Raw genomic sequence first — 18,932 nt, 5'->3', positions numbered from 1 at the left:
CCCTTGACAAATCCTACAAGCAGCAAAGTCCCACCCCTACACAGTCGAGATCCCTACAAGCAAGAAAGCCTTCTACTCTAATAGTTTCTTCCCAAGAACTGCTAGATTTTGGAATTCTATTCTGGGTTCCTGCTTTCCTAACTGTACTGACATGCAGAAGTTCAAGTGTAATGTGAACAAACATCTTGCTGCTCAGTATTAGCAATACCAGACACCATAACATTCAGCGCTGGCGCTGGACAAGGCGCACACTACTACTTAATTTGACACTAATAGTTTTTAAATCAATAATAAGTACATTTCCCCTACGTCCATCAAAATAAAACTTATAGAATTGGATTCACAACAAAATTTACTTTAAAATGGTATTTTATAGGCACCGCCAAAAATGGCCGAAAAATCAAGTTGTTTTTTTAAAACGAAATTACATTTATTAAAACCCATTATTTCTGAGTAACTTTTTTTTTTCCAGAAAGATAAAACCCTGCATTTTATCATATAGAAAACAGAATAATGTAAAACTTTTTCTACTATTTTTAATTAAATTTTAAATGTTAAATTTTTCCCAAAAGTTAACAATTGACATTTTTTGTCTTGTACAAAAAACGTACATAAATATTTTTTAAAAAAGGTTTTTGAAATAATTCATTTATTTATTTGTTGTCTAACTAAGATTTAGGATGATTTTCTATGAGAATATGCAAAAATATTATAATATAAGTACCTGGATTTCAAATAATTCCACTTATTCATATAGGTAACCAGTTACTTCGAGTCGATCTAGAGTCTAGATCGACACTGTTTACGTTTGTATTCGATAAAAAGCAAACTATGGAAGACCAAACAGGCCAAAAAAAATTATTTTTCAGTAACGAAAATTTCAATGTATTATTAACGCTGAGGCTGGCCAATACCAGATGGGTGACCATTTGTATGAGTTTGGTTTTTAATGTGTATGTGTGTGGGGGCCAGGCTCCACAAAATGGGGGAAGGGGGATTTAAAGCAGAATAAAAAAAAATTATTTCAGCGTGTTTGGTCCACCGTAGTCGAAAGGCGGCAAACGTTTTCAAACGAGATCGAAAAAATGATATTTTTAACACAAAGGGCACAATATTTATCGAATTTTTTTTTTGTATCGATTCTTCAAAGCATGCCCTGTTTAATAATGGTCATGCATTATTCGGCTCGCTAAAAAAAATTGTTAATTTATTTATCAAAGATTTTAAAATGGCTTTTTTCGTATAAATATTAAAAAAAAATATTTTTTGTTTTGCTTAACTTAAATTAATTATTTTGCTGAACATATTCACCGAATTTCACACTTCAAAATTCAAAAGCGGGATAATTAAACACAATCGAAGTTCTGATATTCAGATGTCAAAATAAGGTATGCAAACAATTTTTTTTTTTTTAATCTATATTTCTGTCCCTTACAACAACACAATATGCTGTGTTCAGTTTCAGATGATTATTTTAAGCATATTTGTACCACCTCAAAACAAGGGGGGGTTGTAAGTAAAAAAATATATATATAAATATCGTTTATGAAAAATAAATACACTGTTATAAAGTTCATTCTTCTCTTAATAATCGCTGAAAATTTCGTATTGATCGGATAATTACCTGATTTTTGGTAGATTTTTAAAAAGACGGTCCGTCAAAAAGTACTTACCTGCTCCCCCACCCCCAGTTTTGGCGGTGCCTAGTATTTTAATATTTTTGTTGTGATTTGTATATTCGAAGAAATCACAATTTAAATCCGACTATTAACAACGAAACATGCCAACATAGCATACCCGCTAGCGGTAGACGACTTTTTGCAAATAAGCGGTCGCGGTCGGGGTGTGTTCACATAAATGCTTTAAGCAGAAGTTGTACACATCGACGACGTTTCTAATTGTTTTAGCTAATTAGAGAAAAGAATTGGGGTTGCTAAGGAATTTGAACACAACAACACGTACGTCTTTCCAGTCAAAAGTTAGAATATCTCAAAGTTGACACTTTGTAGTACAAAGATAAGTAAAGATAGAAACTGTGTTCGAACGTTGTTTAATAGTGAATATATTAATTTCTTTTGTCCTAAAATGTGAAAAGAGTTGGATGAAAACTTTTTATGCACGAGTAGATAAAAATAGTGACAACATGACAATTTTTGTGTGCCGTGTGACATGCAAAATAAAAAGAAAAAAAAATGTAAACAAATCGTTCGTCAACTAATTACTTTTAACTATAAACAACTTTCTATTCGATGAATTTTTATAAATTTTGGATATGTTACTATTTTCGACAATGACAATTAAGTATGTAATATTGTTTTTACTTAAAACAATATTTAAAAAAAAAAATATCCGTCGAACCTTTTTGAACAAGCACCTAAAAAAAAAAAGGTAAAACTATACAAACACCGTGACAGCGAATTAACCCTACCCCTAACCCTAACCCCTAACCCTAACCCTAACGCTGTCACGGTGTTTGTATAATAATACCAAAAAAAATTGATCCGTCGATACTTTCTGAACAAGCACCGAGAAAAAAAAAAAAAATCGATTTTAATATTAATTTCCTTTGCCCTGAAATTTGAAAAGACTTGGATAAAAACTTTTTATGCACGAGTAGATAAAAATAGTGACAAACGCATATAAACAATTTTTGTGTGCCGTGACAGGCGCAAAAAAAAAAAAAAAAAAATTGTAAACAAATCGTTCGTCAACTAATTACTTTTAATTATAAACAACTTCGATGAATTTTTATAAATTTTGGATGTGTTACTATTTTCGACAATGACAATTAAGTATGTAATATTGTTTTTACTTAAAATGACATATTAAAAAAAAAAAAAAAAAAAAAAAAAAAAAAAAATCGATCCGTCGACACTTTCTGAACAAGCATCGAAAAAAAAAAAAAAAAAAAAAAAAAAGGGAAAAGACAAAAGAAAGAAAAAAAAGAATGCAGGAAAGAAAAAATGTGAGAAAATAAAAAAAATGAAAAGAAAGACAAAAAAAAATGAAAAAAAAAACACCTAGGCAGTGAGAAAAAGAGAAAAAAATTAGAGAAAAAAATAAAGATGACAAGAAAAAGACGAAAAGAAAAGAAAAAGAGTAAAAAAAAAAAAGAAAATCACCTAAATAAAAAAGAAAAGGGACAGAAAAGAAAAGAAAAAATAAAGAGAAAGATGAAAAAAAAGACAAAAAGAAAACGGAAAAAAGGAAAGAGTACAAAAAAAGAAAAGAAAAAAAAAGAAAATCACCTAAGTAGTAAGGAACAGAAAAGAAAAAAGAAAACGAAAATAGAAAAAAATAAAATAAAATAAAGAGAAAGATAAAAAGAAAAAACAAAGAAAACAGAAAAAAAAGAGAAAAGAAAGAAAAAGCACAAAAGAAAAAAAAAAAAAAGAAAAACCAATCAACTTAATCCGAGATTTAATTTGCTTCTATATATATATATATATATATATATATATATATATATATATATATATAAACACTACACCAATGATGAAAAAACAATTTGGCTTCTTGTAATTCCATCCGAGCAACAAGCAACATGTGTTGATGCGTCAGACAGATGATTGATCTTTAGATCAATAATTTCTTAAGACGGATTCAAGAAACGTGATGCTGGCGTCACATGTAAGTAAGCATACAAGAGAAGCTGAACAGTTGATGAAGACAACGTTATCATCAATCTCATCAAAATATCAATCAACAAGTCTCTGAATTTTTTTAGATGAGCGATTCATTTCGATTATTCAAACAACTGTTCTCATTTCGAGTATTATTTTTACGACGTTTCGGTCGATGTAACCTCCGGTATTGTTAAAATTGGGAATCTAAAATCAGGTAAATTCAGGCAAACCCTATGCTAGATTGTGTTAATCCAAATTTCGTAAGATTTAGAAGTAAAATGCGTTGAGGAATAAACAGCTGATTTTAAGAACGGGCAATGTGCTAGAAGATAATATTCTAAACAGCCTTCGAAGACAACTTGAGATGGAGAAAACAAAATACGGACACGTCGAATATAAAACACATTTACATTAATCATTCTCCGAACAATATTTGTGACGGGAGGATTTAGGGTTAGCTAGAACACCATGTGAAAACTCGACAGTTGATTAATTATTATATAGCCGTTGGGTTATTATTTACGTATATATGTTTGTTTGTTTGTTTGCCCAGGTGTTTGAGCAAAAAAAAAAAAAAAAAAAAAAAAAGTGGTAGTAGGAAGGCAGGTTCAAACCCGGCACGGAAAGGAGGAAAAGAACGGGGAAAAAAAAACGTGACGTTTTTGCTCTTACGACCACTGCACAAACTGATAGATTTTTTTTTTCGGTGCTTGTTCAGAAAGTGTCGACGGATCGATTTTTTTTTTTTTTTAATATGTCGTTTTAAGTAAAAACAATATTACATACTTAATCGTCATTGTCGAAAATAGTAACACATCCAAAATTTATAAAAATTCATCGAATAGAAAGTTGTTTATAATTAAAAGTAATTAGTTGACGAACGATTTGTTTACAATTTTTTTTTTTTTTTTTTTTTTTTTTTTGCGCCTGTCACGGCACACAAAAATTGTTTATATGCGTTTGTCACTATTTTTATCTACTCGTGCATAAAAAGTTTTTATCCAAGTCTTTTCAAATTTCAGGGCAAAGGAAATTAATATTAAAATCGATTTTTTTTTTTTTTCTCGGTGCTTGTTCAAAAAGGTTCGACGGATATTTTTTTATTTTTTTTTTTTTTAAATATTGTTTTAAGTAAAAACAATATTACGTACTTAAAAAACAATTTATGATACCGAGCAAAAGGTTCGATTTTTAGGAAGAAAAGCTAGTAATAAAGATGGGGAGGGAGTGTCAGCACTTTAACTGGAGTTATCTCCCCATAGCGTGTTAAAATTTTTCATAATGGCTGACTTCAATGCGCTTTCTTAAAAACGTGTTTTTCTGCTGCATGAAAAAAAAAAAAAAAAACTACTCGATCAAATTAAATGAATTTTTTTTTCGGAGATCTTCAGTCCAAAACGGATACATACAATATAACCTTTTTTCGATATTTTCATTTTTTAATGTCTTGATTAAACTGTACAAGTGCCAAACTTTTTTTTTTCTTTTTTTTCATGTGCACAAATATTCTTTTTTTTCTTTTGGAAATAAACTTTAGTCTTTAATCTTTCAAATACAATAAAAAAAAGTAGTTAGAAACCTTAAAAAAAAAAAAAAAAAAAAAAAAAGACAGCACTATGTAATCCTATTATAAATTTTTGTACAGTCTGTCTGTCTGTCTCTGTGTGTGGTTGTGTGCGTGTGTGTGTGTGACGCAGTTTGTCTCAGCCTACAGGCAATCCACTCAGGCAAGTTAGGTACCGAAATGAAGCTTATGACCCAGTGGATGTTTTAGTGATATTTATATCCATGTTTGGTGTATGGAAATGCAAAAAAACAACGATTTACTAAAAAACGTTTTAGTTACTGGATATTTTTCCGGTATTCACCGGAAGTTATTATCTCCCTTAGTAAGTTCGATTTACTGTGTGTGTGAAAGAGAGAGAAAGACAGAGACAGGCAGGCGGTTCGAAATGAAGCTTATGACCAGCGGATGTTTTAGTGATATTTATATCCATGTTTGATGTATGGAAATGCAAAAAAAAAAAAAAAAATTAGCGGTTTATTAAACAACGTTTTATTTACTGGATATTTTTCCGGTACAAGGACTCAAGTTTGCCCAGCCGGGCAAACATGGGTGCTTGTTATGTAAATAAATGAAAACAATTTTCGTTTTCCATCCTCGAGTGGCCTCTGGGCCTTGATAAGTGGTGACTCTTTTGTAAAAAAAAAAAAAAAAAAAAAATCTTTTTTAGTGATTCAAGTTTCATTTTGTGTGGTCGCTTTTCGACTCGTTACTGCATTTCATTGAGCTAATATAGGTTGGGCTGATTTTGATATTCAATCAATTTTTATGTATTATAAAGTTGCGATTTCAAAAATAAAAAATATATCTATATGACTTGGGTTCATCAGCTTGAATCGAAACCAAATTCCAAACTTACGAATATATATAACTTTAGTTCCTTCAGCTATAATCGAAACCGAAACCAAAATTATGAAGAATTCTTAATAAAATAGTTTATAAAAAAAAAAAAAAAATAGATTACTAAGATGCTATTAGCTAAAATCGAGACCGAAACCAAGACTTATAAAGAATTCTTGATAAAATTATTTTTAAAAAATAGATTAGTGGAGTGCCATTAAGCTATAATCGAAACCGAAACCAAAACTTACAAGGTCTTGGATATGACCTAAAACTATATCCAATGGTGAGGCCCCACCTTGCGGGCCTTGGGGAGTGTGGAGCCACCCTTTAATTGCCATTGCTCCCAGGTCCACTCTGACCCAGAGTGGTAGTACCTGTTAGGGTCCCAACTATGGGTTAAATAGAATCCGACTTAAAAAACAAATATACTCCATTAAAAAATCGTTCCTCAAAATCACTAGATTCGGCATTAAATAACCTGAAAGAGGTTGATATGCGGTAAAACAAAAACAACCAACCAAAACTTACAAGGAATTCTTGGTAAAATTATTTATAAAAAAAAATACATGAGTTAAGTGCCATCAGCGATAATCGAAACTGAAACCAAAACTTATGAAGAATTCTTGGTAAAATTATTTATTACAAGAAATTGAAGTTCATAACAAGTAAACAACCCGGATGTAAGCGTGACACAGAAAAACACACATGCTATCGTATTAATATATAGATGATTAAAATTTCCATTTTCCGAACGAGTTCATTAACAGGTATATGCCTCCTTATAAATAATGTCTAATTAATCAAACTTAGACACTTAAATGCTAAAATTATTAAGCATTTTGTAAGTATAGACAACAAAGGCCGCAAAAAAAAAAAAAATATATATATATAACAATTCCATCTTCTATATATATCTTTTATATAAAAGCAAAAATGTATGTATGTATGTATGTATGTGTGTGTGTGTGTTCGCTTTTTGTGTATGTCTGTAAAAGGCTTTTTTCGCTGGACTTTTCGGTCGGCTCATTCCTTAAAACTTTTTATATCACGTCTAAATGATAATATATACGAGTTACGAACGGGGGTCGCCTGTCCATTTAATTTGCCCGACTTTCACGGGTTATTTTTTCCAGATTTTTAGAGCGTCCCGTGTATCTTTCGCTTTTCAATATAAAAGAAGCGAAAACTGGCTTGCAGCCGCGTCATGTTTCAAGGTCAAACATCACGCGACAAGGTTCTCACACCTGTTAATTTCATTTTATAAACGTTAAATTAAGGTTTTTCATTCCTCTTCTCTCGTGGCCGAGATGGCTAGGTCCCAGGGGTTTTTTTTCCATTTCGTTTCCACCTCCACGTCAAAGGTTCGGGGTTCAAGCCTACTTTCCTACTAAACCTTTTTTTTTTTTTTTTATCAGTCTCCGCAACACACACACATCTACAAACAACCGGGCCACGCCGGGTACCCCCAGTTAGTCTATTATATAAATCTCATCTGTCTGTTTAAACGTATGTATGTCTGTCTTAAACTGTCGACTAAGGCGACAGATTTTCACGAGATCGGTATCGTTTTGAAGCTCAACCCTTCAGACGACAAATATCGCAAAATTGGCTAAAAACATTAATTCCTTCACCCTCAACTGAGCACAGAGATGGGTTGCTTTTTTCGCCAATATTTTCGAAAGTCATTCCCTCTTTTCGATTGACTAACCTTAATTTAAACCTTTGCTACTTTCGGTTTAGCGATGGACGAAACGGCAAAAACATCATTTTTTTACATTCTTTTTCTCCTTTGCGGTACGGGTTCGAGCCTGCCTACCTAATACCATTTTTTTTTTTTTTTTTGCTCAACACACATCTCCAAACACCCGGGCAATGCTGGGCACCCAGGCTAGTATATATAGAAAAGTGAAAATGTGTGTATGTATGGTCGCTTTTTGTGTATGTCCGCAAAAGGCTTTTTTCGGCGGCCTTCTCGCTCGGCTCACTCCTCCTTAAAACTTTTTCTTAAAACTTGGTCTCAGATGAAAGCCCCATCCTTCGCCCGACAAATATCGAAAAATTGGCCAAAAACGTTAATTTTTTTCACCCTTAAATCACACTTTTCTACAAGGGGGGGGGGTCAGCAAAAACTGTCCTTTCATGACGAGATCAGTTCTACGCATGCGTCAGATGACGTCATAACCTGATTTAGTTTAAATATTTGAAGAACTGACTAAATTTCATGTACGTCGTGTTAGTTCAGTTGGTTAGAGCGTTGGGTCATTATCTAAACGTTTTGAGTTCGAATCGTGGTGTGAGATGTCTTCTTTTTGTTTTTCAATTTTTTAAATTTTAATATTGAAGCAGGGTTATTTAAGCCATTTTTCACGTAATGTTCGTTTTTCTGGGTTTTTTTTTTTTACTTCGCTTATTCTCAGGTTTTCATTAACACCCCCCACCGACCACACACACCCAAAAAAACACCCGGGTATCAACCGATTTTTTAAATTTTAATATCGAAAAAGGCTTATTTAAGCCATTTTTCGCATGTTTTTTTTGGGGGGTGGGGGGGAAACCAACAAAAAAATAAATAAATAAATAAATATACAACAAATAAATGTCATGGTATTTGTGGTTTGGTAGACCCAATAAAGACCTCCCAATTTAAAAAAAAAAAAAATCCTTGCATAGTTGGTACTCTCCAATGGTGATCTCTCGTCCTAAAATTGTCGGGGCTGCTGGGAGGAAGGTGAAGCTCTCTCTCTACCGTGCTAGAAGGTTATTCACACCCGAGAGTATCCTGTATCTCTACAAAGCCATTATTTGCCCATGTATGGAGCATTGTTGTCACATTTGGGTTGGTACATCTGCTACTAGTCTCCCTCGTAGACAAGGTTGAAAAGAGAGTCGCCAACCCAATAGGTCCCGCACTATCAGCTAGGCTTCAAACTCTGTCCCATCGACGAAATGTTGCATCCTTCTGCCTGTTTTACAAGTATTTTAATGGTAGGTTCTTCGACAAACTCCAAGCTCGTGCCCCCCCCATCCTCGCGACGTAAATACTACTAACGAGCAGTAAAATCCCACCCCATACACAGTTTCTTCCCTAGGATTGATAGACTTTGGAATTCCCTTCCAAGTTCCTGCTTCCCTGACTGTACTAACATGCAGAAGTTCAAGTGTAATGGGGTAATGCAAACATATCTTGCTGCTCAACTCCCTACATAGTATCTCTGCAAATTATGTCCCAGATAATAGCTCCCTACATCAAAGTTGAACTGTGGCTTGCTTGGGGTGAAAAGCAATAAAAACAAATAAAATAAAATTTTCGAAAATCGAAAACGAAACCAGGTTGATTTGTTTTCGAAAACGAGGCCGGATTAACTTGTTTTACTTGTAAACAATGTTCAAAATGACGACCAGGCAATATATATATATAGCGAAACATAAACATTGAAAAACGAGTGTCTTAATATCATAAAAACTATTTGTTCCTATTTACAATGCCTCCCCACGGGACAGAGTTCGTTTTTTAACGTGGAGAAAAGGAACAAAAATAAAAAATTGTCTCAGTCGTGAAGGATTTCTCCTCCACTGACAGAAAACAAGAAATTGAAGTGTAGATCCGAAGAACAGATACTACACTTTGATCTTGTTTATATATTTTATTGCTTTTAAAATTTTGAAAATACAGTCAAGTAAAAAACAAAAGATTTTTAAACAACAAAATTAGGCACAACTTGACCCGAAGGCCAGTTGGTGACAATTTTGTTCAAATCAGACCTGAATATCCGTAGTCGTCGGTACTTTCTCTCACACACACACACAAAAAAAGCGACCGTAATAGAGGTCAGTGTACCCAATGATACAGGGCTTAACAGAGCTGAGAGGGAAAAGATAACAAAGTATCAAGGACTTATGTATGATGTGAAACGAAATTGGAAATTAAAAGACGTTTCAATTATACCAGTCATCATAGGAGCAACTGGGCTTATGAAAAAGAACTTAAAAAGTACATAGCAAGCATACCCGGTGAACCAAGTGCAAGTGAAATACAAACGATTGCACTGAAAGGGACGGCTAGAATCCTGAAAAGATCTCTTGGTTGGACTCACTAAAATAGGGGTAAATGTCAGACATCTGGTTGGATGTCCCACCCCCTAGAAGAAAAAGTTTAAGAAAAATGAAAAAAAAAAAAAAAAAAAAGAGAAAACACACACACACACACACACACACACACACAGTGAGTGTGATATTCGTTCAAAACAAACACGATTTTTTTTTTTTAATTCAATTTTCACCCCAAACAAGACAGTGCCACTTTGAAGTATGAGGCTACTATCTGGGACATATTGCAGGGACGTTGAAGGGAGGTGTCTGTTGAATATCAGTACAGTTGGGAAAGCAGAATCCGGAAAGGGAGTTCCAATGTTTAGCAGTTCTGGGGGAAGAAACTATTAGAGTAGAAGGCTTTCTTACATCTAGGGATTTCTACTGTGTAGGGGTGGGATTTTGCTGATTGTCGGAGGTATTTATGTCGAGGGGATACAAGTGCTTGTAGTTCGTCAGAGCATCCACCATTAAAATACTTATAAAACAGACAAAGGAATGCAACATGACGTCGATAGGACAGAGGCCGAAGCTTTCTCTACCACCAATAGCAATTTTTTGGGGTTTCGAAAAAGTTGTCAAAAAAACAAATATATAACAAATAAATGTTATCAAAGGCAAGGTAAGTTACTTTTCTGCCAAACTGGATATATTTTTTGTGTTTTTATTCAATTTAACATGTTTATTCAGCTCGAAGAACATACAGTGTTTACCGATGTATTCGAAAATTCAAGATGGCGTCTCACACCCTCTTTAACACCGTAAGTTTGGTAAAAGGTGTTATAAATAAAAAACTATACAAAATACTATTAAAAACCCGCCGAATATATGTCAACCTATGTCACGGTAACATGTATTGAGTGAGTTTTTAACAGTATTTTATCCGGTTTTTTATTTATAACATCTTTTCCCAAACTTACGGTGTTAAAGAGAGAATCAGACTCCATCTTGAATGTTCCAATACATCAGTAAACACTATGTTTTTCGAGCTGAATAAACATGTTACATTGAATAAAAACACGAAAAATATATCCAGTTAGGTAGAAAAGTAACTTATCTTGCCTTTGATAACATTTATTTGTTATATATTTGTTTTTTGACAACTTTTTCGAATCTATGTGTACAGTAATACAAACCCATTTTTTTTTTTTTTAATGTAAGCTCATGTTATGCTTATATCGTCAAATAAATACTGGACGGGACGGTGACTGGGGGGGGGGGTTATAATACGCTGGGGCCCAGTCCCAGCGTATTATAAACACCCCCAACCACCCCATTAAGAACGGCTTTCGGAAGAAACACTCCCCCAACCTCTCCATGTTAACAGCTTCCGAGGTTGTGGGGTTTTATTCCGAAAGCCGTTCTTAACATGGGAAGGTTGAGGGTGTTTATAATGCAGTGGGAGGGGGGCGGGGGCACATCGTAAAAATTTACATCAACTTCTTAAGGGAAAATCTTCGGGTGACCCCCGGGGTGCACTTTCACCATATTTTTTCGGTGCTAGTGCAGAGAGTGATCCGCGCTATTTTTTAAATCGTATTTCCAAATTTAATTAAAATTTTATGTTTTTTTTTTTTTTTATTCAATTGTAAGTATAGAATAGGTACAAAACAACACCCTCCACATGTTAAGAATGGCTTTTTTAAATAATAACGTTATTATATACGTCCGGATGGATCACTCTCTGCACTAGTACATTTCTTTTTTTTTTTTTTAATTAGGTTGAATTCTAACTAAAAACCTTACTTGCCTCCCCACGATGACAAAGTCAGACACAAGGTCGATGGGGGATAAACCCAACCCAACTCTGTAGAAGGGAGCACTTTGGATTGGGATATAAAAATAAATAAAAAGGTGCTTGTGCAGAATAGTGATGTTTTAAGACACCGCATTTCAGGTGAAAACATTGTTACGTATGAAAACATTTTAAAAAATGTCTCAGTCTAGAAGGACTGTTTCTATCGAGGAGGAGTCCTTCCTTGTTTGTTAACTTACCCCTTTTTCTTCGCTTCTTCTTGTCGGGCCCCCATAAAACGTAGGCAGCCGTGGCCACACTGGCCGTGAGTAAACCAACAAATGCCGTGTTCTTGTAGAACATTGCCGAGATTAAAGCTGTCGATGATACCAACATTGTTTGGCCTTTTTTTCGCTCTATTCCGCTTTTTTTTCTTTCTTTTTTTCTAGGTTCTGTTTTCAATTTGGAGTCGGAATTACAACACAAGTGATGATAATGGCGTCTTCTCTTTTCAGTAAGAATATCTCAGCTCGGAAAACGATGCAACAGTCGCTTTTTTGACATGGTTATTTATGTAAAAACAAAACTATTAACGACGGACACAGAGATGGAGAATAATTAAGTCAAGTGTTTAACATTCGTCGCAATGCATTGTGGGATGCAGAAGGGCAAACATTCAAAGACAAGGGCAGGTAACTCTAATATCACTCAATTGCCTAATTCCAACAAACACCTCCTGAATAGAAAAAAAAAACGCTTCTTGGCCTTCGGGGCAAAAAAATAAATAAATAAACAAATAAATAAATAAACAAATAAATAAATAAATTAAAAACTTAAAACATTAAAAATTTAATAAAAAAAATAAAAATAAATAAATAAATAAAATAAATAAATAAATAAAATAAAATAAATAAAACAAAAAATAATAATAATAAATAAAAATAAAAAATAAGTAAAAAATAAATAAATAAAAAATAAAAATAAAAATAAATAAATAAAATAAACACACACACACACACACGGTATGATTTGGAAATCTTAGGTAGGACGACCCTCGGTGTGCTTGAGGTATTAATGTCTTTTTTTTTCCTTTTTTTTATATAGGCATCACCACTTATCAAGGCCAAGAGGCCACTCGAGGATAAGAGTTAAAGAGTGGACAGTAGAAATTGGACAATATAGTAATCATTAATAATGGAAATTCGGTAAATTTGTTAACTTGTATGGAACGGTTCATCAAAAACTTGTTTACATTAGACTTGAAGACAACCATATTGTAGTCAGCTGGAAAGCAGGAAAACGGAAGGCAATTGGTGGTGAATGAGAACTTTAGCTAGGATCAAGCATAGACTAGCAAGTTACAGTGACGAGAATGACCATAGACACCCCCATCCCCAATTTTTGAGTGGCCTTGTGCCTAATTTTTTTTTTTTTTTTTTTTTTTTTACACAAGACAACCATATTGTAGTCAGCCGGAAAGCAGGAAAACGGAAGACAATTCCACAGGCGTGCAGTTCTAACAAAGAAGCTTTGTTCATGAAATCTATGTTTAGGTTTAGGCACAGATAAAGAGTGGGGGGAATTATTGATAGTGTTTTCAGCTAAACGAGTGTTTCTTGTGAAAGTTTGGCGAGGGAGGACCATAGACTGAAGCTCAGTCGAACACTTTCTATGAAAATAACGATACATCAGAGACAAACTCGCAACATCTCTTCTGTGAGATAGAGGTTGCAGGGAAGAGAAAAGGAAATCTCCTACGAGGCTACGAAGTCTATTTTGAACTCTATCAAGGCAGGATAAGTGCTTTCTAGCAGCTCCTGCCCAGATGTGGCAACAGTATTCCATCCTTGGACGTACCTGGCTCTTATATAAATAGAGAATTGCATCAGCAGTGAGATATCTACTGGATCGATAGATACTGTACACCCAATAATCCTTATCCCTGAGTGGCTTCCGGGCCTTGATAAGTGGTGACTACCGTGTAAAAAAAAAAAATGTTATCTACCCAATTGTCATCTCACAATATAGTTAAAGGTAGTTCGAGGGGAATGTGGACCCTGCATAAACGTTTTTTTATTGTTTTTTTTTAATGGCTGCTCCTTGAAATGTGCAAAAGGTTTCTTTCACTTTATTCATATATATGATCTCATAGACTTTTTTTTTAATCGCGCTTGCATTTATTTTATTTTCTACATTTTTTTATTTCTTTGAATAAATTTGATTCATACTTTTATTTTATGCTTGTTTATCAATGGGCCAGATGTCATCTCGTCAGCATCAGACAAGGCCAAACTATTTGCAAAGAACTTTGCAGCTAATTCTACCCTATGCGATGAAGGCCATCAACTCCCCATATTTCCTCCTATAACACAGAACACGCTAGGTAACATACAAATATCCGTGCATGAGGTCGCCAAGCTAATCAAGAACCTTGATTCCAGTAAAGCAACTGGCACTGACGGCATCCCAATTATAGTGTTAAAAAAGCTTCAACCAGAACTTGCTCCCATACTTACGAAACTGTTTAAGCGCTGCCTTAAGGAGAAGTGCTTTCCGACTCCCTGGAAGACCTCATCAGTTTGCCCTGTATTTAAGAATTCAGATGATAAGTCATCTCCCTCTCAGTACAGACCAATAAGTCTCCTGTGTGTCATGAGTAAGTTGCTGGAATCCATATTAAATAGAGAAATAGTAATCCACCTCAGCAGAAACAACCTTCTTAGTGACACACAATATGGTTTCCACCCTGCAGATGTGCTGACGGTTATATCTCACAGGATTAGTGAATCTCTTGACAAAGGCTTCCTTTCTAGGGCAATTGCTCTTGACATATCAAAGGCCTTCGACAAGGTATGGCATAAGGGTCTACTTCACAAGATTTCCAGCTACGGTATAACTGGAAATGTTTTCTCAATCATTAAATCATTTCTCTCCGATAGGCTCATAAGAGTAGTGGCCGATGGACAAAAATCAGAGGCCTGCAGTATTAATGCTGGAGTCCCTCAGAGGTCAATCCTGGGCCCAACTCTCTTCCTGATCTACATCAATGACCTCCCTAAACACATACTTAAATCATTCGTTGACATCTATGCTGATGACACGATCATCTACGGCAACACATCAAAGGCTGTAAATGACAAAGTTCTCTCTGATTTTGTCTCCTCTGATTTCGAGCACGTGGTTCAGTGGGGGAAGATGTGGCTGGTTACCTTTAATGCATCTAAAACCAAACTCCTATCCTTACATCATCAACGCTCTGATCCCCATCTGGCATCAATTGGGATGGATGGCTCTTGTCTGAGAGAGGCCCTGTGTTTTGACAAGCTTCTGGGTTTGACCTTTACTCCTGATCTGAAATGGAACACATACATCAAGTCTGTTGCCAAGGTCGCTGGAAAGATGGTGGGATCCTTCTACCGCTCCAGAAGATATCTCACTACTGATGCAATTCTCTATCTATATAAAAGCCAAGTACGTCCAAGGATGGAATACTACTGCCATATCTGGTCAGGAGCTGCTAAAAACAGCCTATCCTGCCTTGACAGAGTACAAAATAGACTTTGTGGCTTAGTGGGGGATGCCCTTTTCTCTACCCTGCAACCTCTCTCCCACAGAAGAGACGTTGCGAGCCTATCCTTGTTTTATCGTTATTTCCATGGCAGGTGCTCGTCTGAACTCCAATCTCTGGTCCCCCCTCACCAATCTTTCACGAAAAACACCCGTCTAGCTAAATCCACTGTCAAAAATTTCCCCCACTCTTTATCTGTGCCTAAATCAAAACGTGGATTCCATGAACAAAGCTTCTTTCTTAGAACTGCACGCCTGTGGAACTCTGTTCCGTCTGCCTGCTTCCCACCTGACTACAACTTGGATGTCTTCAAGTCCAACGTTAACAAATTCCTAATGAACCGCCCCCTTAAGTAAACACTTCATCAAATCTCCACACTAACATAATGTACTTGCAATAACTCTTATCTCTGAGTGGCTTCCGGGCCTTGATAAGTGGTGACCACTGTGTAAAAAAAAAAAAAAAAAAAAAATTTTATAGGTAAGTGATTTTTTGGAATTTATATATATTTTTTATAATCGAAGTAAGTAAAATTTCGTTGAATTTCTTAAAATCTTTTTTAAAGAAAATCGATTTTAAAAAAAAACAAATATTGCATATAACTTTTTGGTCCTTGCTCTTTTAATTGAAAAAGAAAAATACGGTTTTAATTACATTTTTCAAGTAGTTATAAGTTTCGAAAGATAGTAATATGATTTATTCTAGTTCATATAGGGCATTTTTAATGGCTGATTCTGATACACCAGTGGGGCAACTACATTGACTAAATCTTCTTGTTCCCAAAATACTACTATTATATAAAAATTCTTATATTTGCAAATTGTGCACGAATCGCCGATACGTCGTAACTGTGCTCGTGCTATACATTAAAAAAAAAAAAAAAAAAAAAAAAAAAAAAAAAAAAAAAAAATTGGGGGTTTGTATTACTGTACACATAGATTCGAAAAATTTGTCAAAAATCAAATATATAACAAATAAATGTTATCAAAGGCAAGATAAGTTACTTTTCTACCAAACTGGATATATTTTTCGTGTTTTTATTCAATGTAACATGTTTATTCAGCTCGAAAACCATACAGTGTTTACCGATGTATTGGAACATTCAAGATGGCGTCTGATTCTCTCTTTAACACGGTAAGTGTGGGAAAAGATGTTATAAATAAAAAACCGGATAAAATACTGTTAAAAAATCGCTCAATATATGTTACCGTGACATAGGTTGATATATATTCGGCGGGTTTTTAATAGTATTTTGTATAGTTTTTTATTTATAACACCTTTTTCCATACTTACGGTGTTAAAGAGGGTGTGAGGAGGCGCCATCTTGAATTTTCGAATACGTCGGTAAACACTGTATGTTTTTCGAGCTGAATAAATATGTTACATTGAATAAAAACAAAAACATGTAGCCAGTTTGGCAGAAAAGTAACTTATCTTGCCTTTGATAACATTTATTTGTTATATATTTGTTTTTTGACAACTTTTTCGAATCTATGTGTACATTTTAAATATGGAACGTCGGAACGATATTCAAATTTCCATTTCATTTTTAGAAAAAAAAAAAAACCCAAACAACACTTGACAGGTTTTACCAATAAATAGAAATATACACCCCCCCCCTTCCATCACCCAAAAAATAATTTAAAAATTACATTTTTTTTTTTTTTTTTTGGTAAATATTACCTTACACTCGAACAGAACACCGACTACTCTAATTTGTTTTTTAGGGGCATTCGAGGTTGCTGACAACGAATCTGGGAACTCCTTACTCTTTTGACTCCCAATGTTTCGGCTGCTAAAATTTTAATCACCTGATTACGGTGTAGCATCAATAAAATAAACCATTAAATCAAGTGCCGCTTATTAAATTGTGCCCCACTCTCTGTCGAACACGGTAAGTTTGGGAAAATGAGTTAAAAATAAAAACTTTACAAAATACTGTTAAAACCCATCGAATATATGTCAGCCTATGTCGCTATAACATATATTGAGCGAGTTTCTAACAGCATTTTGCATAGTTTCTTTTTTTAATTTTTAACTCATTTTCCCAAACTTAACGTGTTCGACAGAGAGTCGGGCGCCATTTATAATTTTCCAATACATCAGTAAAAACTGTATGTTTTTCGAGCTGAATAAACATGTTACATTAAATAAAAACACTAAAAACATATACAGCTTGGTAGAAAAGTAACTTATCTTGCCTTTGATAACATTTATTTGTTATATATTTGTTTTTTTTTGGGGGGGGGGTGACAACTTTTTCGAATCTGTGTGCATAGTAATACAAATCCACTTTTAAATAACAAACTGATAGCAAAAAAATTTTTTTTATTTTTTTACATAATTTTTATTATTTTTTTAAAATCTAGATTATTATTATTGTTGTTGTTGTTATTGTTATTATTATTATTATTATTATTTATTTATTTATTTATTTATTTATTTTCATTTTTTATAATAAATAAACGTTTTCTTAAATGACGTTTGTTGCTACGATTTCGTTAGCTCAGCGTTTCGGCACATTTCGGCATTTTACGTAACCTGCTCGGAAAATTCCGACGATTGCACAATCCTTATTCTACATAAATACCGAAATATTATGTTTGACGTATATATATTTTTTTGGATTATGTTAAATTTCTAACAAAATTAAACCTTTTGGAAATTTCTGGTATTTTCCAAAATTTTCCGAAATTTTCCGAAGTCATCAGTGATAAAAAGGTGTAAAGGTGTTTTTTTTTGTTTGTTTGTTTTGTGTTTTTTATTAAAACTTTTTAATGTAAAATTTTTTACATGCATTTTTATAGAAAAAATAGATTTAAAAAAAAAATCAATTTAATATATTCTTCGATGTTGTCTTCTAATTCCGAAATCGTCTGCCAACTAAAAAGACGACCATTTATTTTCTTTATGAAAAAAAAAAAAAAGACGTGAAATAATTGCAGATCTCAAGAATATTTCTTTTAAAATCTTTTGAAAAGAAATAAATCAGGTAAATATGAATTAAAAAAAAAATTATTTTAAAAAAAAATTCCGTTCAATTAAAATTATTATTTTCGGTGGAATTAAATTTCGGGTATTACTGTAATACTGTACCCATAGATTCGAAAACGTTGTCAAAAAAAAAACAAATATATAACAAATAAATGTTATCAAAGGCAAGATAAGTTACTTAACTGGATAGTTTTTAGTGTTTTTATTTAATGTAACATTCAGCTCGAAAAACGTACAGATGGAAAATTTACAATGGCGGCCGATTCTTTGTTGAACACGGTAAGTTTGGGAAAATGAGTTAAAAATAAAAAAACTATACAAAATACTGTTAAAAACCCACTGAATATATGTCAGCCTATGTCACGGTAACATATATTGAGTGAGTTTCTGGCAGTATTTTGTATAGTTTGTTTGTTTGAACTCATTTTCCCAAACTTACCATGTTCAACAGCGAGCATGCCGCCATTTTTCTTTTTAAAATATTGATAACTACTGTATGATTTTCGAACCGAT

General features: G+C 33.7%; 2 protein-coding genes across 5 annotated transcripts in view; one reads left to right on the top strand and one right to left on the bottom strand.

Annotated features, from left to right (window-relative positions):
- LOC145271400 (ubiquitin carboxyl-terminal hydrolase 30-like) overlaps nt 1-12,541 on the bottom strand; it is an 85,761-nt gene extending 73,220 nt beyond the window's left edge. For 2 of the 3 annotated variants that reach the window (XM_080126935.1, XM_080126936.1), the window contains exon 1: nt 12,118-12,527. In XM_080126935.1, coding sequence (XP_079983061.1) covers nt 12,118-12,253 — 136 coding nt within the window. In that variant the 5' untranslated portion in view covers nt 12,254-12,527. Of the gene's footprint in view, nt 1-12,117 lie in introns of all 3 variants that reach the window. The other variant, XM_080126934.1, reaches the window with a different exon arrangement.
- Nucleotides 12,542-18,301: 5,760 nt separating this feature from the next.
- Nucleotides 18,302-18,932, top strand: part of LOC145270927 (uncharacterized) — an 87,700-nt gene continuing 87,069 nt past the window's right edge. For both annotated transcript variants that reach the window (XM_080126477.1, XM_080126476.1), the window contains exon 1: nt 18,302-18,417. The gene's annotated coding sequence lies outside the window, so the exon portion shown is untranslated. The remainder of the gene's footprint in view (nt 18,418-18,932) is intronic.

Source organism: Euprymna scolopes, chromosome 46 (genome assembly GCF_053919585.1).
Source record: "Euprymna scolopes isolate OS-2025 chromosome 46, ASM5391958v1, whole genome shotgun sequence".
Classification (NCBI taxonomy): Eukaryota; Metazoa; Mollusca; class Cephalopoda; order Sepiida; family Sepiolidae; genus Euprymna; species Euprymna scolopes.
The sequence above is the reverse complement of the archived record's forward strand: the minus strand, read 5'-3'. Positions and strand labels throughout refer to the sequence as shown.